The sequence below is a fragment of the Lichenostomus cassidix genome, unplaced genomic scaffold, assembly GCF_008360975.1.
Source record: "Lichenostomus cassidix isolate B80296 unplaced genomic scaffold, HeHo_3.0 HiC_scaffold_707, whole genome shotgun sequence".
Classification (NCBI taxonomy): Eukaryota; Metazoa; Chordata; class Aves; order Passeriformes; family Meliphagidae; genus Lichenostomus; species Lichenostomus cassidix.
In genome coordinates, this window is record NW_028147326.1 from 55212 (window position 1) to 80642 (window position 25431).

At 45.4% G+C, this 25431-nt stretch overlaps 3 protein-coding genes and 1 long non-coding RNA gene across 4 annotated transcripts in view; 3 read left to right on the top strand and 1 right to left on the bottom strand.

Moving 5' to 3' along the window:
* The first annotated feature begins 725 nt into the window (after positions 1-725).
* On the top strand, positions 726-4330 carry LOC146423406 (D(1) dopamine receptor-like). Its single transcript, XM_085044791.1, has 2 exons — positions 726-3925; positions 3966-4330. The coding sequence occupies exon 1, from the start codon at positions 2573-2575 to the stop codon at positions 3860-3862; it is 1290 nt and encodes a 429-aa protein (XP_084900917.1). The 5' UTR covers positions 726-2572; the 3' UTR covers positions 3863-3925; positions 3966-4330.
* Positions 4331-7089: 2759 nt separating this feature from the next.
* Positions 7090-20886, top strand: R3HCC1 (R3H domain and coiled-coil containing 1). Its single transcript, XM_085044787.1, has 7 exons — positions 7090-7284; positions 8216-8353; positions 8895-9990; positions 11156-11328; positions 12998-13068; positions 14223-14318; positions 19770-20886. Exons 1-7 carry the CDS (start codon positions 7190-7192, stop codon positions 19916-19918), a joined length of 1818 nt encoding a protein of 605 aa, XP_084900913.1. The 5' UTR covers positions 7090-7189; the 3' UTR covers positions 19919-20886.
* Positions 20887-22011: 1125 nt separating this feature from the next.
* LOC146423408 (lysyl oxidase homolog 2) overlaps positions 22012-25431 on the bottom strand; it is a 62231-nt gene continuing 58811 nt past the window's right edge. Inside the window, exons 14-15 of the mRNA XM_085044790.1 lie at positions 25083-25194; positions 22012-22399 (exon numbers count right to left, since the gene is read on the bottom strand). Of these exons, the coding sequence (XP_084900916.1) occupies positions 22320-22399; positions 25083-25194 (192 nt within the window). The 3' untranslated portion in view covers positions 22012-22319. The remainder of the gene's footprint in view (positions 22400-25082; positions 25195-25431) is intronic.
* On the top strand, positions 23051-24295 carry LOC146423409 (uncharacterized). The gene is made up of 2 exons (XR_014847559.1): positions 23051-23122; positions 23619-24295. It is a non-coding gene; the product is annotated as an uncharacterized LOC146423409 (long non-coding RNA).

Sequence of the window (25431 nt, forward strand, 5' to 3'; positions counted from 1 at the left end):
GAGCAGTGGTGGCACTGATCTGTCACTCAGAGCAGTGGTGGCACTGATCTGTCACTCAGAGCAGCGGTGGCACTGATCTGTCACTCACAGCAGTGGCAGTGATCTGTCACCTCAGAGCAGTGGTGGCAGTGATCTGTCACTGAGAGCAGTGATGGCAGTGATTTGTCACTCAGAGCAGCAGTGGCAGTGATCTGTCAGAGCAGTGGTGGCACTGATCTGTCACTCAGAGCAGTGATGGCAGTGATCTGTCACTCAGAGCAGTGGTGGCAGTGATCTGTCAGAGCAGAGGTGGCAGTGATCTGTCACTGAGAGCAGCAGTGGCACTGATCTGTCACTGAGAGCAGTGGTGGCAGTGATCTGTCACTCAGAGCAGTGGTGGCACTGATCTGTCACTCAGAGCAGCGGTGGCACTGATCTGTCACTCAGAGCAGAGGTGGCAGTGATCTGTCACTGAGAGCAGCAGGGGCAGTGATCTGTCACTGAGAGCAGTGGTGGCACTGATCTGTCAGAGCAGCGGTGGCACTGATCTGTCAGAGCAGCAGTGGCAGTGATCTGTCACTCAGAGCAGTGGTGGCAGTGATCTGTCACTCAGAGCAGTGGTGGCACTGATCTGTCACTCAGAGCAGCAGTGGCAGTGATCTGTCACTCAGAGCAGTGGTGGCACTGATCTGTCACTCAGAGCAGCGGTGGCACTGATCTGTCACTCAGAGCAGTGGTGGCAGTGATCTGTCACTCAGAGCAGTGGTGGCACTGATCTGTCACTGAGAGCAGTGGTGGCAGTGATCTGTCACCTCAGAGCAGTGGTGGCACTGATCTGTCACTGAGAGCAGCAGGGGCAGTGATCTGTCACTCAGAGCAGTGGTGGCAGTGATCTGTCACTCAGAGCAGTGGTGGCAGTGATCTGTCACTGAGAGCAGCAGGGGCAGTGATCTGTCCCTCAGAGCAGCGGTGGCACTGATCTGTCACTCAGAGCAGAGGTGGCACTGCTCTGTCACCTCAGGAAATCACAGCAGAGCTTTGCAGTGGCAGCTCGTGGCTCATCCAGACCTCCAGGAAATCCTTCCTCGAGGTTCAGGGCAGCTCCTCCTTCAAAATACAGAATCCTGGGATTATTAATGTTGGAAAAGTCCTTGAAGGCCATCAGGTCCCACTGTGGCCTCAGCAGTGCCAAGGCTGCCACCAAACTGTCCCCAAGTGCCACATCCACACCTGCCTGGAAGAGCATCTTGACTTTCTGGTTGATGTTTCCAGCTGTCAGTTATCCCTGAGGTGAGAACAATGGAATGACCTGGGAATTAAAGGAAGAGTGATGAACTTGAAAGAGAAGCGACTTTACAGCATTTTACTGAAAGTGAAATCCATTTATTAAGGATTTAAAAACATATCCAGGTGGTGTTCAGCATCCTCACCGGTTCTGCAGAAAGAAAAACTTCAGAAAGAAAAAACTTCCATGTTTGTACAGGATTTTTAGATGTGTTTTTTTTTTAATTTTCTTTTTCCTGGAGGAGGAATTTTTCAGTGGAAAATAAATTCCAGTTTGGCACCAGCTCAGGGCAGGGAGCAGTGAGTGGTTTGGGGTCATCAGCGAGCTGTGACTCAGTGCCTGGCCAGTGCAATCAGGTAATCTTTTATTCAGGACATCACAATCAATTCCTGCGCTGATTTGCATTGAGGACCCTCCAATCCCGCTGGGATATTTGTTATTTTCCCTCTTCACCCTTCTCCCTCAATTCCCAGTGACTCACGCCATGGATTAAACCTTCTCCCAGCTCCAAGGGGCACTCAGATCCCACCGGATGCAATCCAGAGGGAAGAGCAGCTCGGTTTGGGAGATCTGTGGGAGAATAAAGAGATCAAATCCCCTCTGGAAATCCCAGCCTGGCCTCGGTGGGGATTTGGGAATTCTGCAGCAGGCAGAGGATCACCCGAAGAGAATCCTGAAGAGGAGAGAGGAGAGGGAGGAAGATTTGCAGCAAATCCTCCGCAGCTGCTGGAGGTGAGTGTGAGCCCCTGAGCTGGGCTGGGAGGCAGGAGGGAAAATCTAAACGCTGTCAGCAGCAGCTCTGGAATGGAGTGAGAGCTTCCAGCGCCTCTCCTGGGGCTGGCAGTGGGATTGGACTGCAGCTGGAGCTCCGGGGATGTTGTGACAATGCTTTGGGAGCAGTGACACTGGGCTGTGGATGCTGATGGACACTGGAGCTCTGGGGATGTTGTGACAATGCTTTGGGAGCAGTGACACTGGGCTGTGGATGCTGATGGACACTGGAGCTCTGGGGATGTTGTGACAATGCTTCGGGAGCAGTGACACCGGGCTGTGGATGCTGATGGACTCTGGAGCTCTGGGGATGTGGTGACAATGCTCTGGGAGCAGTGACACCAGGCTGTGGATCCTGATGGACACTGGAGCTCTGGGGATGTTGTGACAACTGTTTAGGGAGCAGTGACAACGGGCTGTGGATGCTGATGGACACTGGAGCTCCGGGGATGTTGTGACAGTGCTTCGGGAGCAGTGACACCAGGCTGTGGATGCTGATGGACTCTGGAGCAGCTGAGGAGCTCTGCAGGAGCAGCCATGGATGGGTTGTCCCCCTCGGCGGGAGGAGCAGTGCAGCTCAATGCCACCAGCTGGCCTGAGGACAGCAACCCCCAGCTGTCCCTGCGAGCAGTGACAGCCACCTGCCTGTCCCTGCTCATCCTCGCCACGCTGCTGGGGAACAGCCTGGTGTGCCTGGCCGTGCTCAGGTTCAGACATCTCCGCTCCAAGGTCACCAACCTCTTCGTGGTGTCGCTGGCCGTGTCTGACCTGCTGGTGGCCGTGCTGGTGATGCCCTGGCGAGCGGCCAGCGACGTGCTGGGCTTCTGGCCCTTCGGGGCTTTCTGTGACCTCTGGGTGGCTTTTGACATCACCTGCTGCACGGCCTCCATCCTCAACCTGTGCCTCATCGGCGTCGAGCGCTACTGCGCCATCGCCAGCCCCTTCGGCCACCGCGGCAGGGTGACACGGCGCGCGGCCTCTGTCGCCATCGGGGTGGCTTGGCTGCTGTCCCTCCTCATCTCCTTCGTCCCCGTGCAGCTGCGGTGGCACAAGGACCGGGAGCAGCCGGGACTGAACGGCTCCGGGGAGGAGAGAAGCTGTGATTCCAGCCTCGGCAGGACCTACGCCATCTCCTCGTCCCTCGTCAGCTTCTACATCCCCGTGGCCATCATGCTGGTCACCTACGGGCGCCTCTTCCCCATCGCCCGGCGCCAGCTCCGCGGGATCTCCTCCCTGGAGGGGACAGCAGGACACCCCGGCGGTGACAGCCCGCGGGGAACCTCCCCGAAAAACTCCTTCAAGAAGGAGACCAAGGTGCTCCAGACGCTCTCCATCATCGTGGGGGTGTTCGTGTGCTGCTGGCTGCCCTTCTTCGTGCTCAACTGCCTGCTTCCCTTCTGCGCCGCCGAGCCCAGGGAGCCGGGAGAGCCGCGGTGCGTCAGCGGGGCTGTGCTGAGCACCTTCACCTGGCTGGGCTGGGCCAACTCGGCCCTCAACCCCGTCATCTATGCCTTCAACGCCGAGTTCCGCAGGGCTTTCGCCTCGCTGCTGGGCTGGGGCTGTCTGTGTCCCGGCAGCGCTGTGGAGACAGTGACCTTCAGCAATGAACTGGTGTCCTTCCAGCCGGACACGGCGGAGCACAGGGCTGTGCAGAGCCTCAGCCACCCCCAGCCCCTGCCCCACGCTGTGCTGCAGCTGGAGAACCACCAGGATTCCTTGGATGGGGTTTCTCCAGGCTCTTCTCCCCCTCCCAGGCCTTTTCCAGAGTGTGGAACTCCCATCTCGCTGGGGAGGATTCCCCATCTCAGCAGCAGCGTCCTCCCTTGAGGAGAGGCTGGGAATGGGGGGGTGGGAAGGTCTGCGGGAGGGATGGAAGCTGGGACACTCTGGGTGGAAGTTGGGACACTGGAGGGAAGCTGGGACACTCCAGGTGGAATCTGGGACACTGGAGGGAAGCTGGGACACTCCAGATGGGAGCTGGGATGCTCCTGATGGAAACTGGGACACACGATGGAAGATGGGACACTGGATGGGAGCTGGGACACTCTGGATGGAAGCTGGGACACTCCTGATGGAAGCTGTGACACTGGATGGAAGCTGGGACACTCCTGTCCCTCCTGCTTGCTGAGGAGCCCGAGGATAATGTGGGTGTTTCCCTCTCTGTTTCCGTTCCCGAGTGTGGAATAGCCAGAGTGCTTTTCCAGGTTTCTCCATCCGTGTTTCTGTGACTCAGCTGTGGCCCCAGCCTGGGGGGCAGCAGGGATTTGTGTTGCTGCTTTCTCCAGTTCACCCATGGGGAAAAAAAACCCAAAAAACAACCCACTTTCTGCAAAAGATGGGGAATGGAAAGGCTGGAATTCCACTTTCCTGGTGACTTCAGCTGCGGAAGCAGAGATGCTGTGGTCTCCTGAGCCTCTCCGTGGTTGGGAAGTGAAAATCCAGCTGTGCCTGTGGGGAAAGGAGGTGGCTTTGGCCACTGTCCCTGTCCTGTGGCCACCAGCCTGAGGCTGCTGGATGGGCACTGGCCAAACCCAGCTGGTCACTGGGTGCCAGATTTGGTCACTGGGTGCCAAGTGTGGCTGTCAGGGCTGGACAACCCTGCCCGGAGCTCGTGGGGCGATGCTGTGCCACGGAACAGCCTCCAGCCATGGCAAGCTGGGCGGGAAGGAGGGGATGATTTGCCAGGAAAACTCCCCTGGGCTGTCCCTGTCGGCAGGAATTCACCCTGCAGGTCTCGACAGGTCACAGCCACCTTCCCCGGGGCTGAGTGATCGTCCGAGCCGCGCAGGAAGGATCTGACAGCTGAAATCCGCCCTGGCCCTGCGGCAGGAGCTCGGAGCGTCCCTGGGCTGAAGGTCCTGGCAGCGACCAAAGCCAGCTTTTAGATGTTTGGGACATTTGGGGATGAGGGTGTCTGAGCCCTGCGGAGGGAACAGCAGAAAATCAGCAGAAAATCAGTGCCTCCACAGCTCCTTCCACCCCTCAGATCCTCCTTTTCCCGAGCTGCTCCATCCCCCTTTCACCTCATTCTCCCTCTAATTCCCTTCCTCCTCCATTTCATTAACGATCCTGCCGCTCTGCCTGCCGAGCCGCCTCATTGCAATAAAAAAGGCTCTTCAGGAGCTCTCCTTGCTCCCCAATCAACCTCGGGATGTTTCTGTCTGATCGCTGAGGTCAGGAGCAGCTCCTGCACTCCCTTCCAGCTGTGACCCTAAATCTCGGGGTTTTTCAGCCTAATTTAGAGGAGGAATTGTTGGTCTGAGATGGGGATGATCATCTGGAAAGCCTCAAATGACTGGATCTGAACGCTGCTGTAATAGTTAGAATTAATATTTAGAATTAATATTTGGAATTAATATTTGGAATTAATATTTAGAATTAATATTTAGAATTAATATTTAGAATTAATATTTAGAATTCAGGGTGTTGGGTGGTCCTTGGGACTCCTGGCTGGGTGGCAGGAGGGAGCTGGAGTGCCCAGCTTTTCCCAAAACTGCTTGGGAAGAGTTTCCTGCTACTTGCGGCAAAATTCTGGGGTTTAATCCTTAATCCAGGGCTGTTTGTGGAGGGAGTGGAGGCAAACCCTTGGGGCAGGGAATGGCTGCTGTGCTGAAAGTGGTTTGTCAGCAGGAGAAAAAAAAGGGAATTGAAGAGGATTTAGCGGAGAAAGGAGGAAATGAGAGCAGGGGAGGAGAATGGGATGTGGGCCCGGCGGGAAGAGCGGGGATGGAGCGGGAAGAGTGAGGATGGAGTGGGAGAACCGGGATGGAGCGGGGAGAACCGGGATGAAGAGGGAAGAGTGAGGATGGAGCAGGAGAACCGGGAGAACTGGGATGGAGTGGGAAGAGCCGGGATGGAGCGGGAGAACCGGGATGGAGAGGGAAGAGTGAGGATGGAGCGGGAAGGACCAGGATCGAGTGAGAAGAACCGGGATGGAGTGGGAGAACTGGGATGGAGTGGGAGAACTGGGGTGGAGCGGGAGAACTGGGATGGAGTGGGAAAACTGGGATGGAGCGGGAAAACTGGGATGGAGAGGGAAGAGCGGAGATGGAGAGGAAGGAGCCAGGACAGGGCGAGAGAAGCCGAGACAGAGAGGAACGAGCTGGGACAGAGAGAGAACAGTCGGGATCAAGCGGCAGGAACCAGAGCCGGGAGGGACAAGCCGGGAAGGGGACGGAAAAGAAGGGACGAAGCAGGAGGAACCGGGCTAGAGCGGGAGGATAGAACGGGAGGAGCCAGGACCGGGCGGGAGGAGTCGGGGCGAAGCGGGAGGAGCCGGGATAGAGCGGGAGGAGCCGGGACGGAGCGGGAGGAGCCGGGATAGAGCGGGAGGAGCCGGGATAGAGCGGGAGGAGCCGGGACGGGGCGGGAGGAGCCAGGACCGGGCGGGAGGAGCCGGGACAGGGCGCAGGCGCCGCACCGGCATCCGCCACTCGGCCGGGCCTGGCGGTGAGGACACGGGGGGACCCCGGACGGGGCGGCCGGAGCTTGGGGGGACCGGGGGGTGCGGGATAGGGGGTGCGGGGAGGCGGGGATGGGGGTGAAGGGGGCTCGGGGATGGGGTGGGGTGGGGACAGGGACAGGAGGAGCACGTGGCGCTGGGGGAAGGGGGGCAGCGCTGGGTGCTGGGGGTGCGGAGAGCAGGGATGGGGGAATTGGGATGTCCAGGGAAGGGGAAATTGGGATGTCCAGGGATGGGGGAATTGGGATGTCCAGGGAAGGGGGAATTGGGATGCCCAGGGAAGGGGATATTGGGATGCTCAGGGATAACGAGGTGCAGATGGATCAGTGCAGCAGCAGCACAGGGTGAGGTTGGCAGGGCACCCGGGGATGGGGTTTGTGGCCGCGTGTGTCCCCCCTGAATGTCCCTGTCCCTCCCGGTGTGTCCCTCCCGGTGTGTCCCTGTCCCACCCCCGTGTCCCTGTCCCTCCCGGTGTGTCCCTCCCGGTGTGTCCCTGTCCCTGCCGAATGTCCCTGTCCCTCTCGGTGTGTCCCTCCCGGTGTGTCCCTGTCCCACCCCCGTGTCCCTGTCCCTCCCGGTGTGTCCCTGCCGAATGTCCCTGTCCCTCTCGGTGTGTCCCTCCCGAATGTCCCTGTCCCACCCCCGTGTCCCTGTCCCTCGCAGGCTCCCCTGCCACGCTGGCTCAGCGCCCCATGGATGGCGTGTTCCTGTCGCCCACCGAGGATGAGTTCGTGGCGAGGATCGCGGAGGAGCTGGAGCACTTCATGGCGCAGGGACAGCACCAGCGGTCAGTGTCCAGCCTGGCCGGGGCAGGGGGTGACCGGGGGTGACCTCTCCCTGCTGTCCCCGCTGTCCCTGGGGGATGGCAGCAGCAGGGACTCGTGGTGACGTTTGGCTCCTGGTGACGTTTGGCTCCTGGTGACTTGGTTTGCATCGTTTCTCTGGGGTGAAACTGGCAGCATTTGGGGTCTGCCTGTGGAGCTCCAGCTGCTCAGAGCATTCCCGAGGGATTGGTGTGGATCTCCACCTCTGGTCACTCCTCCAGGCACAGTTTGGTGGACATTGGTGGTTTTTTCACCAGGCCATGGCTCACCCTGTGTTCAGCTGGATTTATTCCCCAATCTGGTGACCTTTGGAGCCCTGCAGGTGACCAGAGCCAGGTGTTGGACAGAGCAGGGCTGGCAGTGCTGAGTTCAGCTCCCTCCCAGCTCATCTGACCTTCAATATTTGTTTCAGTGCTTTTTTTATTTAATGAACATTTGGCAGAGGAGTTGCCTGGGCAGTTGTCAAACCCTCGGGGACAAACCCTGTGTGACAGCAGTGCCACTGGCTGGGGTGTTTCTTTATCCATTTTGGTTTATTCCACATTTCTGAGGTGGGGAGAAAAGGGACCTGCAGCAGCCTTCTGGTGCTTCCCAGCCATTCCCACATGGATCCAGGCAGGAATGGGAATCCCAGTCCATGGGATCAGACATCCCATGCTGTAATTTATAGATAAAATGTGTCTGGCTGCACATCTGGAAGGATTTTAAACTCCTTAACATCATCAACTCCCGCTTGGCTTTTTTCCCGATTTAAATCCCATACTGGGATTTGCTCATCCAGTGACCAAAATCCCATACTGGGGTTTAAATTCCCATACTGGGAACGCCTTGGGGAAGAGTTTGTTGAACTTCTCCTGCGTTGCCACCCCTCCAAGCTGAGCCCTGTCCCTGCAGGGTGCTGCTGTTCCCGCCGCTGTCCAGCCGCCTGCGCTACCTGATCCATCGCACCGTGGAGAGCATGGAGCTGCTCAGCAGCTTCTCGGTGGGAGAGGGCTGGAGGAGGAGGACAGTCATTTGTCACTCGGCTGTCAGGTGAGCTGGGCTTGGATTGGAGCTCATGGGATGGTGGGAGGGACTCTGGAGTCACCCCAGTGCCACCCTGCCGTGGGGACACCTTCACTGTCCCAGGTTATCCCAACCTGGCCTTGGACATTTCCAGGGATCCAGGGGATTCTCTGGGAATTCCATCCCAGCCAGGAATTCCTTCCCAAAATCCCACCCATCCTTTCCCTCTGGCAGTGTGTCTCCGTTCCCTGTGTCCTGTCCCTCCATCCCTTGTCCCCAGTCCCTCTGCAGCTCTCCTGGAGCTCCTGGAAAGGCTCTGAGCTCTCCCTGGAGCTTCTCCAGGTGAACATTCCCAGCCTGGCTCCAGGGAATCTCCAGCCCTGGGATCAAGCACAAAGCCACCATGTCCCATTCAATGTCCCCATGACCACCTTGCAGACCCCAAGGAACAGCAGGATTTCCCCTCTGCCCTGACTCCTTTATGAATTTGCTTCTCCTCCATTTCCTCCTCCCTTTCCACACCCCTGGGGATTCCCTGCTCACCTCTCCATCATCCCCTCATTCCCAGGCTTCCCAGTGACACCTCGAGTGACCAAAAACCCAGAGCCAACCCTCCTCGCTCCCAGCGTCCAGCCCAGCCCTGGGGCCGGGGTGGCCGAGGGCTCTGGCCACGCCACCCGGGTGACACCCACGGGGACAACTCCCGTGCCTCCGTGGGGTCAGGCAGGATCACCAGGCCGCCCAGGAAGAAGCCAGAAAAAGCTCTGTATGTCCCCAAAGCCAGCAGGAAAAAGGCGAATTGGAGGGAGAGGGAGAGCCCTGGAGCGGAGCTGGGCGGGGATGTGACAGGAGGTGACAACTGCCCGAAAAATTCCCTCGGGGACAGCCATGCCAGCCCGCAGGGAGGGGACAGGGATGGAGGCAGCCCCGGGGGTGGCTCTGGGAAGCAGCAGGAGGAGCCTGAAGAAGGGAATGTCCCAGGAGAAGCCGAGCATCCTCCGTGCGATGAAAATTCTGAAAATTTGGAAAATTCGACATCCGTAGGGAATAGCAATGATCCCTGTGAGCAGGAAAATCAGGATAAAGACTGTTCCCATTCCCTGGCTTCTGGACACAATAACCAGCCACCTGATGAAGCAGGAGAGGAAGATTTGATCCCAGAAGGCAGCGAATCCCAGAGCCAAGCGGGAGAGCAAAACCCATCCAGCCGCGACGCCGCAGGGCCAGAATGTGGGAAAAGCTCCTTCCCTTTGGAAAACCACAGCTGCACAGAGCTGGAATGCCAACCTGCTCCTGCCCAGAGCCTGGAGAGCAGCAGGAATACATCCCCACCTGCAGAGCAGGATCCTGGGAATGCTGAGCAACGCCAGGATTCTTCCAGCACGGAAAGCCAGCAGAGCCCCAGCACTGCCCAGGAGGAGGAAAAACCTCTCCAGATCCTCCAGGAAGGTCCAGCTGGAGCTCTGGCTGCTCCTGAGCTGCTCCAGGGTGATCCCTCAGCTCCTCAGGGAGTTCCTGAGCAGAAGGAGATCATGGAGGAGGAGGAGGAGGAGAAGGATGTGGCCGAGGCGCTGTGGAGAAACCTGGATTTGGCTGCTGGGGACAGAGAGGGGACAAGGCAGGGTGGCCTGGAGGAGGAGTGCTCAGCAGAGCTCCTGGCAGAGGTAGGGCTGGGGGAGAGTTTGGGGAAAGAGGGGAAGGAATTGGTGCCAGAGAGGAGAATTCCTGTCCTGGGTGGTGCAGATTTTTGGAAAATAGGGGAAGGAATCGATTCCTGGGGTGTGCAGATGGGGTTGAAGCAAATTTTGGGAAAAGAGGGGGAAGAACTGAATCCTGGGAGGAGAATCCCAGTCGTGGGTGGTGCAGATGGGGTTTGAGCAGATTTTGGGAAAATTAGGGAAGGAATCGATTCCTGGGGGGTGCAGGTGGGGTTGGAGCAAATTTTGGGAAAAGAGGGAAAAAAATCAATTATTGGGAGGAGAATCTCTGACCTGGGTGGTGCATATGGAGGGATAGAGCAAATTTTGGGAGAAAAGGGGGAGGAATTGATTCCTGGGAGGTGCAGATTTAGGGTTGGAGCAGATTTTGGGAAAAGACAGAAAAGAATTAATTCCTGGGAGGAGAATCTCTGTCCTGGGTGGGGAAGATGTAGGGCTTGAGCAGATTTTGGGAAAACAGGGAAAGGAATTGGTGCCTGAAAGGAGAATCTCTGTCCTGGATGGTGCAGATGGAAGGTTGAAGCAAATTTTGGGAAAATAGGGAAAAGAATTAATCCCTGGGACGAGAATCTCTATCCTGGGTGGTGCAGAGTTAGCTTGGAACAAATTTTGGGAAAAGAGGGGAAAGAACTGAATCCTGGGAAGAGAATCCCAGTCCTGGATGGTGCAGATGGGGTTGGAGCAAATTTTGGGAAAAAAAGGAAAAGAATTAATTCCTGGGAGGTGCAGATTTAGGGTTGGAGCACATTTTGGGAAGAGAGGGGAAAGAATTAATTCCTGGGAGGGGAATCTCTGTCCTGGGTGGTGCAAATGGGGTTGGAGCAAATTTTGGGAAAAGAGGGGAAGAAATCAATTCCTGAGAGGAGAATCTCTGTCCTGGGTGGTGCAGATGGGGTTGGAGCAAATTTTGGGAAAAAAAGGGAAAGAATTAATTCCTGGGAGGTGCAGATTTAGGGTTGGAACAAATTTTGGGAAAAAATGGGAAGGAATTCATTCCTGGGAGGTGCAGATTTAGGGTTGGAATGCCCACTCTGAGGACTGGCATTTGGGGTGCCACAATCCTCTTCCCAATACTCATTATTTCCCTAATTCCCACTTTATCTCTCCCCAGATCGTGGCCAAGCTGACCCTGAAGGAGATCAGCGTCGAGAGGATCAGCCTGGACTGCTCCACCTTCGGGGAGCCTCAGGTCACCGAGGGCCACCTGGGCCATGTCACCGAGATCTACGACTTCCCCTCCTCCCTGAGAACCGAGGATCTCATGGAGATCTTCGCCGATTTCCAGTGAGTCCTTCCCCAGCCAGTGAAAAAATCCCAAATTTTGGTCTCTCCTTCCCCAGTTTCTGTGCCCTAAAGGGGTTTTTACTCCTTTTCCCAAAGGTTAGGTTTGGTTTAAAATCAAGATTTTCTCCTTTTCTTCGTTTCTCTCCATCCAGGTGGTTTTTTAGGAGTTTTTGGGTTGAGAAAAACGAGGTGATTCCACTGGGATTTCCAAGGAAAAGTTCCACAAACAAAAAAAAACCAAACCAAAACCAAAACCAAAACCAAAACCCCACAAACCAACCAAAAAACCTTTTTTTTGGTTGGTTCTTGAGCGAAATTCCATTGGGATTTCCAAGGAAAAGTCCTTTTTTTTTGGTTGGAAAAGTCCTTTTTTTGGTTGGAAAAGTCCTTTTTTTTTGGTTGGAAAAGTCCTTTTTTTTTGGTTGGAAACGTCCTTTTTTTTGGTTGGAAAAGTCCTTTTTTTTGGTTGGAAAAGTCCTTTTTTTTGGTTGGAAAAGTCCTTTTTTGGTTGGAAAAGTCCTTTTTTTGGTTGGAAAAGTCCTTTTTTCGGTTGGTTCCTGAGCGAAATTCCATCAGAATTTCCAAGGAAAAGTCCTTTTTTTTTTTTTTTTTCCCCCAGTCCTGCTGCTGGGATGAGATTTTTTTGGGGAAATCCAGGGGAATGAGGTTGGAGCAGAGCTGAGCTCCTCTCACTCTTTTTTTCCATGTTTTTCTCTCACCATCCCCCTGGGATAATTCCTGGATTGGATGTGGAAATCCATTCTGTAGATCCCATTGAAACCCGATGAATTCTTATTTTAAAAGTGATATTTCAATTGTAATTTCATCAATTTATTTATTTTACATATATATATTATTTTTGAAATGATATTTAAATTATAATTTCATTTATTTATTTATTTTGCAAATATTTTATTTTTAAAATGATATTTAAATTGTAATTTCATCAATTTGTTTATTTATTTATTTTATATATATATAATTTTTAAATGATATTTAAATTATAATTTTATTTAATTTTTATTTTATAAATATTTTATTTTTAAAACGATATTTTAATTATGATTTTGTCAATTTATTTATTTATTTATATATATATTGTTTTAAAAATGATTTTTAAATTATAATTTCATCAATTCATTTATTTTTATATATATATATTTATATATTTATATATTTTATTTATATATTTATTTATTTCATTTATTTATTTTATATATTTTTTTATTTATTTCATTTATTTATTTGATTTAAATTATTATTTCAAATAATATTTTAAACATCCAACACTTCCTACTGTGTGGTTTTTCATATTTTTTATTTCCCACCCTCTGGGAATAGAACTGAGCTGGGAATGGATCAATCCAATGGATTGGATTCCTTCTTTGGGGAAGGAATTTTTTTTTTTGCTCCCAAATTCCCATTTCCCGCTGAGCCTTTATGGGATTTTCCCCTCTAACCACATCAGAAATCCCTTGATTTTTCATTATTGTCCCTGAGCACTTAAAAAATGCCAATATTTCAGTCAATCCCTGAAGCTGAGGTTGGGTTGGAGAGGAAAAGGAGAATTTTGGGGTCATTTGACATCGAGGCCTCAAAAAGGGAACATTTAATGTTCTTTGCTCTTCTTTTCCTAGACATTAATTAAGATTATTTTATTTCCTTGCAGTGAAAGTGGATTCAAAATCCAGTGGGTGGATGATACTCACGCCCTGGGAATCTTCTCCAGCCTTTCCACAGGTATTTCTGGGATTTAGGGATCCCAGGGAAATCAGGGCTCACCCCATTATTGTTGTTGTTGTTATTATTATTATTATTATTATTATTATTATTATAAAAACCAAAAAACAACAAAAAAAAACACCAAAACTACTATTACTATTATTATTATTATTACTATCATAATCCTATTGGTATTATTATTATTATTATTATTAATTATTCCATTGCTATTATTGTTATTGTTATTATTATTATTGTCATCATCCTATTGGTATTATTATTATTACTATTATTATTATTATCCCATCCTATTGGTACTATTATTATTAATTATTCCATTGCTATTAGTTATTATTATTATAATTATAATCCTATTGATATTATTATTATTACTATTATTATTATTATTATCACAAACCAAAAAAACACTATTTATATTATTATTAATATTATTATATTATTATTATTATTATTAATATCCATTGCTATTATTTTATTATTATTATTATCATCATCATCGTATTGGTATTATTATTATTACTATTAATATTATTATAATCCCATTGCTATTATTATTATTATTATTATTATTATTATTATTATTACTATTACTATTATTCAATTGCTATTATTATTGCTATTATTATTATTATTATTATTATTATTGTCCCATTGCTATTATTATTATTATTATTGTTATTGTTGTTGTTGTTGTTGTTAATGATAATAATAATGATAATAATAATAATAATAATATTTTCACTTTTTCCCCTTTTTTCCCTTTTTTTTGTTCTTCTATAACCAAAAAGAAATTCCTACAAATTCCAAAAATTCCCCAGGCACCTTGGCAATGACACCAAAACTCTGAGCACATTTATTTTTATTTCAATTTTTTTTTGGGGGGGACAAACACCCCACATTTGGCTCAGAGCAGCCTGGAGGGATTTCCATCCAATTTCCCCTTTTTTTTGGGGGGTGAAATTTCCTCCAAAAACCACAACATTCTTCCAAAACCAACATTTTTTCCCCATATTTTTTCCGATTCTCACTACAATTTCACCCGTTTTACCCCACATCTTGCTCCAACCCCGTCATTATTAAGTTTTATTCTCCATATATTGATTTTTTGGGGATTAATTCTTAATTAATTGCTGGATTTTGGCTCCCTGCAGCTTCCCAAGCCCTTGGCCGGCGCTACGGCAGTGTGAAGCTGCGGCCTCTGCTCCACGGCAGCCCCCAGGCCAGGCTGCGAGCGCTGCAGAGACACAGTGAGTCAGCAATTCACTAACAATTCCCACATTCCTCTGCTTTTTCTGATTGATAATAAATTGTGTTGTTGTATGTTAAGTGTAGAAATTATTAGTTATAATTATAATTATAATTAATTGTAATTGTGATAATGTAATTAATCATTATTAGAATAGGTTGTTATAATGATATAGTAATATAATAGTATAATATATAATATAATAATAATATAATGTATAATGATATAATAATATAATAAGAATTAATTGTCATTATAATTATAATTATATATTTTATTATTAATAATATTATATATTTTTATTATATAATAAAATATATATATATATATTATATATATATATATATTATATATAATATATAAAATATATATATTATATATAATATATATAATATATATAATAAATATATTTTATATGTAATTATATATATTATATATAATTACATAATTTATATATAATTATTATATATAATATATATAATATGATATATATTATATATAATATAAATATGTATATTATATATAATTATATAATTATATTATATAATTACAAGTATAATTATTTTAATAATATATTAATGATATAAATTATTAATTATAACATAATTCTAAATAATTGATAATATAATTAATTATAATTATTATATATATAATATAATAGTATAATTATACAATAAAAATATAATAAAATAATATATATTATTAATAATAAAATATATGCAATTATAGATAGAATTATTATTATATATTGATGATATAAATTATTAATTATTATTAATCCACATTTATTATTCCCAGTCCTGAGTGGTGCAGGTGAGAAATCCACGTGGAAATTCATGTTAAATGCCAATTATTTGTTGTTGAGTTGGGTTTTTTTATAGATTTTATGGATTTTTATGGATTTTATTGTGGGTGTGGAGTCTGGAATTTTGCTGTAATTCAGATTTAGGATTTTTTTTTTGTAATTGTAATTTTTAATTATAATTGGAAATCGTAATTTTTTTTTTTTGGTAATTTGTAATTTGCTGCTGTTTTGAGGAGCTGGAAGGGAAAAGTTGTGCTGGAATTGGGATTTTTTTTAAACAAAACACCCAAAACCACAAACCCAAACCCCCAACAAAAAACAAAACACCCAAACCAAAACCCAAACCCCCAACAAAAAACAAAACACCCAAAACCACAAACCCAAACCCCACAACAAAAACAAAAACAAACCACAACCCCAAACCCCCACAAAAGAAGGCAAAATGTAACCCAAACCATGAAATTTCCCTGTAATTCTCTCTTTCCATTTATGCTGAAATTGTGATTTTTCGAAGGCAAAACCATCAAATTTCCCAGGAATTTTCTCTCTCCAGTTCTGCTGGAATTGTGATTTTTAGAAAGCAAAACATGAACCAAACAATGAAATTTCCCAGGAATTTTTTCTTTCCATCTATGTTGGAATTATGGTTTTTTTAAATCAAAGCATGACCCAAACCATCAAATTTCCCAGGAATTTTCTCTTTCCAGTTCTGCTGGAATTGTGATTTTTTTTTTGAACGCAAAATTTCGCCCAAGCCATGAAATTTCCCAGGAATTTTCTCTTTCCAATCGTGCTGAAATTGTATTTTTTTTGAAGGCAAAACTTGACCCAATCCATCAAATTTCCCAGGAATTCTCTTTTTTCAGCTGTGCTGAAATTGTGATTTTTTTTTAAAGCAAAATGTGATTCAAACCATCAAATTTCCCAGGAATTCTCTCTTTCCATTTATGCTGAAATTGTGATTTTTTTGAAGGCAAAACCACCAAATTTCCCAGGAATTCTCTCTTTCCAGTTCTGCTGGAATTGTGATTTTTTTAAAAATCAAAACATGAACCAAACCATCACATTTCCCAGGAATTTTCTCTTTCCAGTTGTTCTGCAATTGTGATTTTTTTGAAATCAAAACCCACCAAATTCCCCAGGAATTCTCTCTATCCAATTGTGCTGAAATTGTGATTTTTTTAAAAATCAAAACGTTACCCAAAACCACCAAATTTCCCAGGAATTTTCTCTTTCCAGTTCTGCTGAAACTCCGATTTTTTTTGAAGGCAAAACCATCAAATTTCCCAGGAATTCTCTCTTTCCAGTTCTGCCAAAATTGTGATTTTTTGAAACCAAAAACCACCAAATTTCCCAGGAATTTTCTCTTCCCAGTTCTGCTGAAACTCTGATTTTTTTTAAAGCAAAAACCACCAAATTTCCCAAGAATTCTCTTCCCAGTTCTGCCAAAATTCTGATTTTTTAAACCAAAACCCACCGAATTCCCCAGGAATTTTCTCTTTCCAGTTGTGCTGAAACTCCGATTTTTTTTAAAGCAAAACCATCAAATTTCCCAAGAATTTTCTTCTTCCAGTTCTGGAATTTCAAAAATTCAAAAACTTTCAAGAATTTCAAAAAATTCTGATTTTTTTTAAAGCAAAAACCACCAAATTTCCCAAGAATTCTCTTCCCAGTTCTGCCAAAATTCTGATTTTTTAAACCAAAACCCACCAAATTCCCCAGGAATTCTCTCTATCCAATTGTGCTGAAATTGTGATTTTTTAAAAAATCAAAACGTTACCCAAAACCACCAAATTTCCCACGAATTTTCTCTTTCCAGTTGTGCTGAAACTCTGATTTTTTTTGAAGCTAAAACCACCAAATTTCCCAGGAATTCTCTCTTTCCAGTTCTGCTGAAACTCTGATTTTTTTTGAAGGTAAAACCATCAAATTTCCCAAAAATTCTCTCTTTCCAGTTCTGGAATTTCAAAAATTCAAAAATTTTCAAGAATTTAAAAAAATTCTGATTTTTTGAAAGCAAAAACCACCAAATTTCCCAGGAATTCTCTCTTTCCAGTTCTGCCAAAATTCTGATTTTTTGAAAACAAAAAACACCAAATTTCCCAGGAATTTTCTCTTTCCAGTTGTGCTGAAACTCTGATTTTTTTTGAAGGTAAAACCACCAAATTTCCCAGGAATTTTCTTCTTCCAGTTCTGGAATTTCAAAAATTCAAAAATTTTCAAGAATTTCAAAAAATTCTGATTTTTTGAAAGCAAAAACCATCAAATTTCCCAAGAATTCTCTTTCCAGTTCTGCCAAAATTCTGATTTTTTAAACCAAAACCCACCAAATTCCCCAGGAACTCTCTCTATCCAATTGTGCTGAAATTGTGATTTTTTAAAAAATCAAAACGTTACCCAAACCACCAAATTTCCCAGGAATTTTCTCTTTCCAGTTCTGCTGAAACTCTGATTTTTTTTAAAGCAAAACCACCAAATTTCCCAAGAATTCTCTCTTCCCAGTTCTGCCAAAATTCTGATTTTTTAAACCAAAACCCACCAAATTCCCCAGCAATTCTCTCTCCCTCTGCCCAACCCAAAGCAGACAAACCCAACCTCGTGGTTTTTAATTCAGAATTTTATTCAGGATCAGGTGGAGGAGAAATGGTGAAGCTGAGCCGTGAACATCGTCGGATTGATCGAGTATTGATCGATTATTGATTATCGATTATTGATTATCGATTATCGATTATCGATTAACGCCATTTAATTGATTTCCAATCAGTACAGTTGCCACAGGAAAGAAAAGCCACCAACCTCAGAGACTCTGAACCAACAATTCCTGGGATTTCCCAGCTCTCTGCAGCTGAAAGAAATCCCAATTTTAATTACACAATTATTATTTTTTATTATTTTTTATTATTTTTAATAATTTTTATTATTTTTATTATTATTATTATTATTATTAATTCCAATTGAAAAGGGACAAAGCCACAGTGACAAATTCATGAGTTTTCAGCCAAATTCTTGAGTTAAAACAGCCAAAAATTGGGTTTATTTGCATCTCCCCTTCATCTGTTTGGTTTTTTTTCATTTATTCACTCATCTGAGAATTAATTAATTAAAATTAATAAATATAGTGATTCAACAGAAATTCTGTTGGCACCCACTTCAAATTGATTTTTTTTCTCAATGCAAAATTAATCTTAAATTAGATTAAAATGAAAATTAAATCCATTAAAAATCCATTAAAAATCCATTAAAATTAAATCCATTAAAATTGAATCCATTAAAATTAATGGATCTTAATTAGCTGACAGTCTCTCCTTTATTTATTTTTAACAACTTTAGGAATAAAACTTCTGGAAAAACAAGCCAAACCTCCCCTTGCTGGGTGGATAATAACTCTGAAAATTAATTAATTAATTCATCCCCAAATCCGGATTATTGTGGATTTGGTGGAATTTTGGTGAAATTTCTTTTCTTGCAGATGGAATTGCAAAATCCCCAAAAAATGGAGAGCACTGCCTGGGGAATATTGGAATATCTGGAATATTTAAAAATTATTAAAATGTAGATTTTTTTTTTCCTTTTCCTTGCATTTTTCTAAGGATTCAGGCTGCTGGTTTGGAGGAGTTTGTGCTGAAAAATTGTTTTTTATGGATGGATAAATTGCTTTTTCCCAGGGATGGGATGTGTGGGGAATTTTTATTCCTGGAGGAGGATGAGGAAAAATTCCCAACCACAGCAGAAACTTATGGTGACCTTTTGAAATTCCACTGGAAAATGTGGAATTCCCTCTTCCTAGGGAAAAAAAATCAATTTATTCACAGGGACAGAAGGATTTAATGCCAATAAATCAACACAATACCAGCCAGCAAGGCTGATTTTTACCACAAATTGAATTTTTACCACAAATTTCTGCCTGTTGGAGCACCAAGTTGAATTTTTCCCCATTTCTTTCCCCCAGAACTCCTCCACCTGGGCAAGGAAAAACAATTCAGGTTTTGAGGAGTTTAGATTGGCTGATTGTGCATGGATAAGTTATTTTTCTGGATGGATAAATTGCTTTTTCCCAGGGATGGGATGTGTGAAGAATTTCATTCCTGGAGGAGGATGAGGAAAAATTCCTAACCACAGCAGAAGAGACCTGGAGCTTTATACCTTTAAAAATTCCACTGGAAAACGTGGAATTCCTTCTTCCTAGGCAAAAAAAAAATCAATTTATTCTATTAGAAACAAGGATTTAATGGCAATAAATCAACATAACCGCAGCCACTTTTTTTTTTTTTTGCTATTGATTTTTACCATTTAACCACAAATTTCTGCCTGTAGGAGCACCAAGTTGAATTTTTTCCCATTTTTTTTCCCCCAGAACTTCTCCACCTGGGCAAGGAATGACGATTCAGGCTGCTGGTTTTGAGGAAAACTGGGATCAGGCTTTGTGCTGATAAACTGGGAAGTTTTGAAATTCCACTGGAAAATGTGGAATTTCCTCTTCCCAGGCAAAAAAAATCCATTTATTGGTTTAGATACAAGGATTTAATGGCAATAAATCAACAAAATACCAGCCAGCAAGGCTGATTTTTACCACAAATAGAATTTTTACCACAAATTTCTGCCTGTAGGAGCACCAAGTTGAATTTTCCCCATTTTTTTTCCCCCCAGAACTCCTCCAGCTGGGCAAGGAACGTCCCCAGACAGACGCAGCAGTGGCCAGGAGACTCGTGTCCCACGCCCTGGGCTGGAAAAACCGACAGCAGGAAACCTCTGGGAACGAAATTCCCCAACCAGACCCTTCGGATCAGCAGGAATAATCCCAAAAAAAAAAGCTGGAAAATCAGCGTGGCTGTTGCTGTGAAAATGCAGAGGAAATGTTGTTCCTTTAGGGAGCAGAACCAAGTTGGGAAAATGGGGAAAAGTTGGTTTTTTTTCCAGGTTTTTTTGGGGAGGTGCTGGAATTCTTGGTTGAGGTTGGTTCTTTGTTGAGTATTTCCTGTTTTCCCGAAAAAAATTGAAAAAATAGGCATTGAGAGTAAAGGAATTGGAGGTTTTTTGGCCAAAATTTAGCTCTTAAGGAGGTGAAAAAATCTGTTCTGTGTTTGTTGTAATGTTGCTGTTGGATATCCCAGAAAATTGGTGGGAATTCGAGTGAATTCGAGTTTTTGGGAATTTTTTTTTCCCAAATTTGCAGAGTTTCAACTCGGCCTGCTGGTGAGGAAAGGTTTTGATTTGCTCCTTAGGGGAAGAAAAACCAGGATTTGCCTGTGCTGATGTGTCCCAAAGCCTGTTTGAATTCCAGGCTGGAATTCCGATCGAAAAATGGGAATTTTCCACTTTTCAGGAGGTCCAAACCCCTTTTGCCAGCTGCCCTCTGCACCGCTGGAGGGAGAGAAATTACAAATATTCCAAATATTCCAAATATTCCTGCATTTTCAAGCCTCACAGCATCCCTGTGAGGTGAGGATTTTTTTGGGAAACAGCCAAAAAAAATCCATTTTTAATCCCCTGTGGAATCAGCTGGAAAGATCCAGGTGACTTTGGCTGCTCGGAGAATAAAGGAGAAAAAAAAATTCCAAAAAATTCCAAATAATTCCAGGAATTGTGAGGAGAAATACACCAAGGGCTTCTGGAGTAATTTTGATTTTTTTTTTCCTGGTTTTTTCTTGGAGGAGCAAAAGTGTTTCCTCAAACAAACAGAGGAGCACCACAGGGAATTCCCACAGGAGCAGATTTCTGGGGATGAGAGGCAGGAATGACGAGGAGGCAAATCCATCCTTTGGGATTAAAAAAAAAAAAAAAATTGGAATATCCAGCTGGGAGGTGGGAGGAGGACAATCTGGGATGGGAATTCCCAACCCCAAAGTGCTCATCGCTGGGAATTCACTGAGTTCTGGGTGGTGAGGGAAGGGAGCACTTCTGGGGAGCTCTGATTCCATGGGAAATTCCCAAATTCCAGGTGAAATTCTGGGTGAAATTCCAGGTGAAATTCCATGTTCTGCATTCGCTGCTCCCCTCCAGAACAGGTTGTTGGATCCAAGCGTTTCACTGTATTAAATTCAGCTTTTACACTGTTCTGCTCACAAAAAGCTGCTCCTTTATTTCCCTTTTTCTTTTAAAAAAACCCAAATTTTCCTTTCTTTGTCTTTCCTTGCTAAACTGGAGCCAGCAGCAGCACAAACAGAGTGGGAAAAGAGCTGAGAATTCCCAAATTTTCACCTCGAAAATAAGGATAAAGGCTCTGATTCCACGTGAAATTTATTCCATGTGAAATTCTGGATGAAATTCCAGGTGAAATTCCATGTTCTGCATTCGCTGCTCCCCTCCAGAACAGGTTGTTGGATCCAAGCGTTTCACTGCAGTATTAAATTCAGCTTCACACTGTTCTGCTCACAAAAAGCTGCTCCTTTCTTTCTCTTTATTTTTTTTTAAAACCAAATTTTCCTTTCCTCGTCTCTCCTTGATAAACTGGAGCCAAGGCGCTGAGGAGCGCAGGAAGCAGCAGCAGCACAAACAAAGTGGGAAAAGAGCTGAGAATTCCCAAATTTTCACCTCGAAAATAAGGATAAAGGCTCTGATTCCACGGGAAATTTATTCCATGTGAAATTCCAGGTGAAATTCCATGTTCTGCATTCGCTGCTCCCCTCCGGACCAAAAAGCTGCTCCTTTGTTTCTTCTTTTTCTTTTAAAAAAACCCAAAATTTTCCTCGTCTTTCCTTGCTGAGGAGCGCAGGAAGCAGCAGCAGCAGCACAAACAAGAGCGGGAAAAGAGCCGAAAATTCCCAAATTTTCCCCTGGAAACGAAGGCTAAAGGCACTTTTGGGCTGGCTGGCATCCAGCCGAGAATTCCCAAATTTTCCCCTGGAAACGAAGGCTGAAGGCACTTTTGGGCTGGCTGGCATCCAGCCGAGAATTCCCAAATTTTCCCCTGGAAACGAAGGCTGAAGGCACTTTTGGGCTGGCTGGCATCCCTCCCGGGCTGAGCTGAATTCCTGGGAGGAAAGGCGATGCTGCAAACAGCAGGGAGAAAGAAATCCTTGGGAATGGCTTGGAAGAGCTGGAATTGCAGGAGGCACCGAGGGGTGGCCTGAGCACCTAAACCGGGCAGGGAGAGCTTTTCCAGGAAAGAATTCCCGGGGGATTTGGGAGTCCTGGGGGGTGCAGTGGTTCGGGAAGGGCCGGAGCTGGAGTCCTGGCTGCCTTAAATTAGTGGGAATTCTACCGGGAGGAGACGACGTTATTTGAGAGTCCCCGGGAGTGGTCGAACTTCTGCTCCGTCTCGTCGCTGAAGGAGCCGCCTGGGGAGGGATGGGGAGAGGTTGGGGTCAGCGGGAGCAGGGAAAAGCATTTGGGGGATTTTTTTCTGGGATTGGGAAGGGAAAAACACTTGGGATTGGGAAGGGAAAAGCATTTAAGGGATTTTTTTTTCTGGGATTGGGAAGGAAAAGCACTTGGGGGATTTTTTTCTGGGATCGGGAAGGAAAAGAATTTGGGATTGGGAAGGGAAAAACATTTGAGGGATTTTTTTCTGGGATTGGGAAGGGAAAAACACTTGGGGGATTTTTTCTGGGATTGGCAAGGAAAAGCACTTGGGATTTATTTTCTTCTAGGATTGGGAAGGGAAAAGCACTTAAGGGATTTTTTTCTGGGATTGGGAAGGGAAAAGTACTTGGGGGATTTTCTTCTGGGATTGGGAAGGGAAAAGTACTTGGAGAGGGACAGGGAGAGCTCAGGGTCAGCAGGAGCAGGATAAAAATGGGAAAAGCACTTGGAGGATTTTTTTCTGGGATTGGGAAGGGAAAAGTACTTGGAGAAGGACAGGGAGAAATCAGGGTCAGCAGGAATAGAAAAAAATAGGGAAAAGCATTTGGGGATTTTCTTCTGGGATTGGGAAGGGAAAAACATCTGGAGAGGGATGGGGAGAGCTCGGGTCAGCAGGAGCAGGGAAAAGTCCTTGGGGGATTTTTTTTCTGGGATTGGGAAGGGAAAAACACTTGGGATTTTTTTCTGGGACCAGGAAGGTAGAGGCACTTGGGAGACTTTTTTCTGAGCTCAGTCAAGGAAAAGCACTTGGGGGATTTTTTTCTATAATTGGGAAGGGAAAAGCACTTAAGGGATCTTTTTCTGGGATTGGGAAGGAAAAGCACTTGGAGAGGGACAGGGAGAGCTCAGGGTCAGCAGGAGCAGGGAAAAGCATTTGGGGGATTTTTTTCTGGGATTGGAAAAGGAAAAACACTTGGGATTGGGAAGGGAAAAGCACTTAAGGGATTTTTTTCTGGGACCAGGAAGGAAAAGAATTTGGGATTGGGAAGGGAAAAGCATTTGAGGGATTTTTTTCTGGGATTGGGAAGGAAAAAGCACTTGGGATTGGGAAGGGAAAAGCACTTGGGGGATTTTTTTTCTGGGATAGGAAAGGGAAAAACACTTGGGATTGGGAAGGGAAAAGCACTTGGGGGATTTTTTTGGGGGAGATTGGGCAAGGAAAAGCACTTAAATTTTTTTTCTGGGATTGAGAAGGTAAAAACACATGGAATTTTTTCTGGGATCAGGCAGAGCAAAGCACTTGTGGGATTTTTTCCCAGCTTGGGTGGCACAGGCTCCAGGCACCCTGGGAACAAAGGGCTCAAAGCTTTGGGGTTAATTAGATGAAGCTTTAATTAAATCTTTCCCTAACTGGGACAGCCAGGAGAGCTGGGTTAGTCCTTCATGGATTTGCAAGACTAAACTCCCCGAATTTCTTTATTTCTAACACAATGAAATCCAAACCATTTCTTTGGAACTGGAAATATTCCCAAGCCCATCCCACAGCTGGGATGAGCTCCACGTCCCTCAACTAGGTCACAGTCTGCAATGTGACACACAAAACGAGGATTTTCTGCTAAAAAACCCACAAAATAATGAGAAAAATCGGCGGTTGTGTGGATTTTTTTTGGTTTTTTTTGTTGTTTTCCAGGAAAACCATTCCTTGGAGAAGGGAATTTTGGGAGCTGGTTGTGTTTGGAGCTGGGCAGGGAGTTGTGTTGTTAATTTGTGGTGAAAAGTCCTCAAAAGCCCTCGAGTCAATTCCATCTGAAATGGTTCTGACAGTTCTGAGCCAAATTCAAATTACTTTGCCTTTGATATTTCCATGGCCAAAAAGAAGCAGCCAAGTGATAATATTCTACGTTTTTCCAAGAAAATTGAGTTTTCCCTGACATTCTGGGAATGTTTTAATTCCTGCCTAGAGCAGAAGACTTTCCTCCAATTCTTTATTTCTTTTCCAAGAGAAACTAAACTCTGGGACCTGAAGAGATCTTGGCTTGGCAAAATAATTTGAATTTGGGGAAGGAGAAGTTTCCCAGCTTGGCAAAATAATTTGAATAATTTGCAAAGGAGAAATTTCCCAGCTTGGCAAAATAATTTGAATAATTTGCAAAGGAGAAATTTCCAAGGTTGATTCCCTGGACTTGTGCTGGGATTGGAGCAGAGGACTTTTCTCCAATTCTTTATTTCTTTCTGAAGACAAACTTTGGGACCTGAAGAGATCTTAGGTTGGCAAAATAATTTGAATTTGGGAAGGAGAAATTTCCCAGCTTGGCAAAATATAATTTAAATTTGGGGAAGGAGAAGTTTCCCAGCTTGGCAAAATATAATCTGAATCTGGGAAGGAGAAATTTCCCAGCTTGGCAAAATATAATTTGAATTTGGGGAAGGAGAAATTTCCCAGCTTGGCAAAATAATTTGAATTTAGGGAAGGAGAAATTTCCCAGCTTGGTGAAATAATTTGAATTTGCGAAGAAGTTTCCTAGCTTGGCAAAATAATTTCGATTGGGGAAGGAGAAATGTCCCAGCTTGGCAAAATAATTTCAATTTGCGGAGAACTTTCCCACCTGATTCCCTGGATTTCTGCCAGGTGCTGGGATTGCCCCAGAGCATTTCACGAGGGGGAAACCCTGAAATTCCCGTCCCAGGAGGAATTTTGGGGTGTTCCCAGCGCCTCACCTATGTGGCAGTTGTACATCCAGATGCGCTGCCCGTCGTAGCGGCTGCGGCACTTCATGACGTTGTTGGAATAATCCGACTCTGCCACCTCGTAGTTGGGGTTGATCACCACCTGGAGGGATGGAAAAGGGGAGTTAATCCAAGGGGGATTGGGCAGGATGAAGGATGAGGGATTTCCTTACTGCTGTGTTTTCAGCAGGGAAAAAAAAAACGTAATTAATTTTGCGAGGAGAGAGGAAGTGGTTGAATAAAGGCAGATTGGGGAATAAAGGCTCAGTCAGGGAATCCTGGAATGGGTTGGGTTGGGTTGGGAAATATTTTAAATGCCATCCAGTGTCACACCAGGGAC

What these genes read in the sequence shown, in the direction of transcription:
- R3HCC1 (XM_085044787.1), top strand. Translation starts at nt 7,190, where the DNA reads ATGGATGGCGTGTTCCTGTCGCCCACCGAGGATGAGTTCGTGGCGAGG. An exon ending in GCGCAGGGACAGCACCAGCG is followed by an intron (nt 7,285 to 8,215) that starts GTCAGTGTCCAG and finishes CTGTCCCTGCAG; the next exon opens with GGTGCTGCTGTTCCCGCCGC. An exon ending in GAGATCTTCGCCGATTTCCA is followed by an intron (nt 11,329 to 12,997) that starts GTGAGTCCTTCC and finishes ATTTCCTTGCAG; the next exon opens with TGAAAGTGGATTCAAAATCC.
- LOC146423406 (XM_085044791.1), top strand. Translation starts at nt 2,573, where the DNA reads ATGGATGGGTTGTCCCCCTCGGCGGGAGGAGCAGTGCAGCTCAATGCC.